Here is a 6,000-nt window from a genome sequence, read left to right as displayed (position 1 = left end):
GCTAACATGAGCTCCATCAAGTAATGGGATCATTCTTACATACATAAGAATGAGGGCTTTTCGACTCAAGCCCTTTCCTGCTAAAATCCATGTGAGGAAAGCTGTGATGATAACCAATTCAATGCCTTTTCCTCAAAAATTACATCTAATAGTAATTATACCCAAATAGTCAAATTAACAAAAAAATGCATATAGCTCTTATGCAGATTAAACAATTTGGAGAATATACTGTTACAAAATATATTTTGACACAGTTCCTAAGAAGCAATTTAAATAGTAATCTAAGCAGAAATATTTACAGGGGACTCAACGTGGGGTATCATCCCTAAGTAAACCAGTATTCTGGTGTGAATTCAATAAAATATTGATGAATGCAAGGAAATTTTGAGTTTTAGTAAATAGTAAAATTGTTCTACATAATCATTAGATGAATCTAAATTATAGAAAAAATTGTCTGAACTGGTTAATCTAAATCATTTAATGCATTTCATTTTACTCAAACTTGAGATCAACAAGTCAGTGGTACACACATTTTGTGAAATAAGTTACCACTTACACGTGTCAGGTAAAACAAGCACAGATTAACCAAGTCTGACTGTACCTAATCAATACTAATAGATGGTTTGTTCTTACTTCAGCACTACTGTTTTTTTTAATAAGCATGTATGCAGATGTGCTGAAACAAAAGGCAGCAATTATAAATATTTATTAGAATGACTACAACTGGCACTTGAGCATAAGCCATCCTGTCATTCTATTTTGAAGCAGTATCTTCACTTATTTGTCTTCTGTTTTTAGTAGTCTTCTATCCTATTAACTTGCAGGATTAGGGATCATCTGGAAATTTCACACTGGTACAAGAAAGGAATGTCTGTTTGATGCAGTCTGGAGATAAAGAAAGAATTGCATTTCAGTTCACTGGAGAGATTACACGGAAGCAACACTGCTAAATGACATGAAATGTAGCAGCAGCAAAGAACAGCCTTCCCTCCACCCATGTCTGGATGGTACAAATTATTGACAACTTATTATTCTGTAAAAGCAATGTTTTTTACTAACGGTTACAAAGCTATATTTTATCAAAGGCTACATTACTTCTTAATTAAAACTAATAGCCATTATATATGAAGTTACCTGTCTACAGAAGAATAAGGCTGTTTGAAGTGTGATAGCAACTAATTTGAACTTCTTGTTTCAATACTTACAACACTTAAACAAATAGCATCTAGGTGTTCAGTTCTCTAAGGAAATTTCAAACCCCTTATCAACTCATACATCCCAGTGGTTGAAAATGCTTACAGCTAAAGGAAGCCACCAAAGTCAAACAGGACATTAACATCACTCAATACTGAGTAAGGTATCAGTCTTTGGTCCAAATGCAGAATTTTATGAAGGGATAACAAAGAATCACAGGCCACATTATCCTACACTCTTATTCTCTTCAAGGTATTTTCAAATACCGTTTAGTCCTAGTGATAATTTTTAAAACAGTATTTTTATACTTCATTACAATGAAAGCCAATAGGTACAGGTTTTCACAGTCTCCTTTGTATGAATTTTAATATTCTAAAAACTTAAGAAAGTGAGAAACATGCTACTCTTGTAAAAAGGTAATTCTGCCATGCAGATACCACTTCAGATCAATAAATAATGATATACAACATTTTAGTAAATTTTAACTTACTACAGTTTCACAAAATGTCAGAGCAAAGCTTACACATCACAGAGATGTTAAGAGGTTCATTTCATGATCAAGAACTGTATATCACATGGCACAATTATTTATTAGTGTTATTAACCATATATCACTGTTTGGCATAAATGGAATAATCTTTTCCAGGTAATTCCATTTTTTCCCCCCCTTCAGATTTCAAAAACATGTGTTGTTGTTTACTCCATAGTAATACTGCTGCCAATTTCAAAAAAAAGTTAGTCTGCTTTATCACATCAAGAGCTGCTACACGGTTAAAATGCTTAAACACTGTGCTTTGACTCAAGTAAACTGCAGAGTAAAGGAGATGCCACAGTACTTATTTCTGGATTTAGATTTATCTCATCATGCAGTTCAGGTAAAAAGTTAAAGCAAAAATCTCCATTTGTGTTTAATTTACATAATGAAGTCCAATAGGCCCACCTAATGGATAAAAAGCATTAAGAGTGGATATGTGGCAGACTGTGTGTCAGCTACCTGAAGGATACATAGAACATATTGTTGCATACACAATCATTATCCTTGTATGTCACTGTCTTAGGCCAGTCATGTAAAGAGGAGCAACACTTACCTATTTCTATTTTCTGAACATGCATGTCACTCATGACAATCAGATTTATTATGCAGGCAGCTTAGTGCTTCCTAGCTTGCTAACACAAGGTTGACAACTAAAGCCAGTTTTCCTACACAAAGGACAGTATCTCGATGGGCAGCAAATACTACATCTAGCACATAATAAACTACTAGTTCTATTTAGTTTTTGTTTTTGTTGCTGAATATTGGTTCCAGGGAGGACTGGGGGTAGCAATGAGTATACATTGTTTATTTTCAAATTTAATAATTTCAAGAGACTTAAAATATTCCCAAGTACATGTAGAATAGAGGCAACATTCATGACAGATGTTCAAAAATCATGCAACAGCAAGATGTTCTTGCTGTGTGACTGAAGGTTGTTTGTTTTTAAATGCAAATATTTCATCCATCTCATCTCAACCTATAAACTGCTTACCTTTAATACAAGAAAAAGAATCTTGTTCTGTGAGCAGCTGCCATGCTTTCAGACATGTTTCTGACTTTAAGATAATTGACAAAGCCACGAAAGAACAGGAGGAGTCCTGAAGGTGTAGAAAATGAACAAAATGAAGTATATCAACCTGAAATATCCCACTTAAGGTTATTCTTAAAAATTCATGGTATACAAAAAACAGAGGCCTTTATGCATCATTTACAAATTTAACAAGCAAGCCCTCTACTTTTACTTTGTATTATATAAGAATATATCATTATGGAATGTTTTTTTACACTTATTCTGAGTTAATTTATCATCTGCTAAGAGACTACATGAAAAGCACTAAAAAGAGAATACGTATTCCACATGATATTCAGATAAAACTCTCTAAAGAGCTTACAAGTACAAAATTTACTTTGGATGTACTTAAGGAGTCAAAATAAAGAGAACACAGTACAAATTGTTCTTAGAAGACAATAATAAATATAAATAAATATATATATAATATATATAATAAATATAAATAAATAATAAATAATAAAAAGGACATTATGGCTCAAGATTAAACCTTCTAGAAACCTAGGAAAATGCACTAGCCAAAGATGAATGAAAATATGAAAAGCAGTCAATTCAAAGTAAGCTACTCATCGTGTGTAACAATTTAATTTGAATCGTGGAGTTGACAAAAAGTATTTAATTTTTTTTAAATTCAGACACCCAGAAAAGCACTATTGTACAGTGAAAATCTACAAAGATGTAGAGCTCTTAAGTGCATTTTCCTCTGATAAATTAACTTCAACTGATTTTTTAGCCCTGTTGGATTCTCCTTGACTCAACAGATCAATTCACCCCCAAAGACTTGGAGTTTGAAATCTGACTTATACAGACAGCAGAGAGAAGCAGAAATTTAGAGCAATTCATTGCACAACAGGATGTACTATCTAAGCAGGTCTGTGTTCTTTTTTCCCCATTCATAGGCAAGAAAAAACCCCACTTGCCTGCGGTTCAGACACAGAAAACCAAATTGTAAATAATCAAGGAAGAGCAGAAATGCCATGCTATCCATTTGGGAGCTCATTTATCATTTTGACAAGCATCAACAAAATACAGCAAGTATTAGTAAATATTTTCAAAGTCTATGGAGACAACATAAACCCCTAACGCTACAAACCCCTAACACTTTACTTTTTTTTTACATCATCTAAGACTGATATGTCAGCACATTTAATCTTTGTATTCCTATGCTGTATCTGGTACTTGCCAGAGCAGCAAAATACACACTCAGCAAGATCAATACTGAGTAGGATCCTAAGTTTAGATTAAATATACATCTTAGCATTTAAAAGGCAAGATGACCACAGTCAGAAAATTAAGTTTACCATATATATATATACTTTAGGTAGACAACTGAATTCTAAGGGTAGCTCTCAGTATACAGGGATTGGGTTCATTTGTGTTTTTCAAGAACATGTAGAAACCTTGAAAATACATACCTGTGTTTATATATTCGCATAAACACATTCCAAAGATTCAAATAAAAATTCAAACAAAGATTAACAAATTCAGCAAAGGATTTCATTCTGTTCTCTTATATCTTAATAATGATCTACAGTTACACAGATGTTTTGATATTTGATGCACTTTTTCTTTTTGCTCTCCCTGTTGAAATATTGTTTTGTATGCTCATTTCTATTGTAAAAGTTTGTTTTCCAATTTTTATTTTACTTCTCTTTTGCATCTTCAAATTCAACTTCCTTAAGACATACACAGACCAATAACAAAGAAAGGAAAGAAAAGAAAACAACCCTAGAGAATAATATACTGACTACTGGAACCTTGACCTAAGGTTATTTCTATGATTAAGGTGAATTCTGGATGGAAAATCCAGAGTAGTAAGAGCAGTAAGATCTAGATCAAAAGTCAGTCTATTAGAAAAGCTGATACACAGACGTTACCAGAGATAGTCCCATACTCAGCTCAAATCAGCTAAAACAGCAAAAGGTGGTTAAGGAAGATTTTAAGGTGTCTGAAAACATGTCTCCTGCATTACAAGCTGGAAAAACAGTCCATGTTCAACTGATATTTTATATTTCTATTTTTAGAGAAGAAAGAAAAAGCAAGATAATACAGCTTCCATTGTGTTCCTTAGAAAGACACCTTGGCTAACATTTAAATTTAAATATGAAAATTGTCTCTCTCTCCCCAGTTTGTTAGCAACGCATGAGAAGTCTTTGGAAATAGACCATTTCACTTTTCCAAGATTTTTCCAGACTTTAGAAGAAGTGAGGGGAGTATGAACAGATGGGTGAACACTAGAAGAGAAAGGCAGCAAAATGTGGGCTTCAAAAAAAAAAAAGAAAAAGAAAAAAAAAGAAAAAAAAACAGAACGGAAGAGTCAGATTCTATTTACTCACTTTTAAAGAGAAACAGGATATACTACTTAGCACATTCTGATTGGAAAGTTACCTGAAACCATGACAGAATCTCCATAATTTGATAATACTCCTTCATTTGCTATTAAGAAGGTATATAGGAGTAAATCCATGTATAGTATTCTAGTAATTTCAGTTTAAGCCATCTTATCAGTTTAAAAACACTGTTGGCTTATGTCATGTAAAACATTTATAAGACAAAGGAATGCTAATGCTGGATGTAAACTGCATGGATCACAGTGCCTTGGAATAAAAGGTGAGTAAAGCTCTGGCTGAAAATAAGGCTTTCGAAAATCAAAGTGGGCTGACTTCTGAATAGGACAAGTAATATAAAAGAACAGAAAAAAAAAAAAAAAAAGCACCACAAAGGTTTGCTTTAGAAGTTTATCTGGAGATATTTGAACATGGAAATAATTGTTCCACTTGCTACTTAAACACAATCATCTAAAACAAAATATGGAAGTATTCAAGGCACTGGTGTTGTGGAATGTTTCATCTGCAGTTTCTGTATGCCTCTAGTAACAAAGAGGTATATAGAGCACAACAGTAGAGGAAGCTATTAAGAAGCCTAGTGAACATCCTCAAACTTTATTAAGAGGAAGATATATAAAATACAGAAAAAATAACTTAATGTTTTAGGCTTTTCTTCTGTGTGATAAATAAATCAAAAGCAATCAGGTCTCTCACTCTCAAAAAAAAAATTACTTAACATTTTACTAAGATGTGCTGTTAGACTCAAAGGGAAGAGTGCCACCTACTGAACCAGCAGTTTACCATGCTTCCAGAGCTAGAAAATAAAATGGATAGTAGCACTCATCCTGTAAAAGCAAATCACTCCAAATTTCACA

The 6,000-nt window shown here is 33.0% G+C and overlaps 1 protein-coding gene across 3 annotated transcripts in view; it reads right to left on the bottom strand.

Annotated features, from left to right (window-relative positions):
• Positions 1-2,722: 2,722 nt before the first annotated feature.
• The window catches only part of NDFIP2 (Nedd4 family interacting protein 2), a gene marked incomplete at both ends in the record, with an annotated part of 48,877 nt that continues 45,599 nt past the window's right edge, over positions 2,723-6,000 (bottom strand). For all 3 annotated transcript variants that reach the window (XM_079535450.1, XM_079535452.1, XM_079535451.1), the window contains one exon: positions 2,723-2,826. In XM_079535450.1, the coding sequence (XP_079391576.1) occupies positions 2,723-2,826 (104 nt within the window). The remainder of the gene's footprint in view (positions 2,827-6,000) is intronic.

Source organism: Tetrao urogallus (genome assembly GCF_951394365.1).
Source record: "Tetrao urogallus genome assembly, chromosome: 1".
NCBI lineage: Eukaryota > Metazoa > Chordata > Aves > Galliformes > Phasianidae > Tetrao > Tetrao urogallus.
The sequence above is the reverse complement of the archived record's forward strand: the minus strand, read 5'-3'. Positions and strand labels throughout refer to the sequence as shown.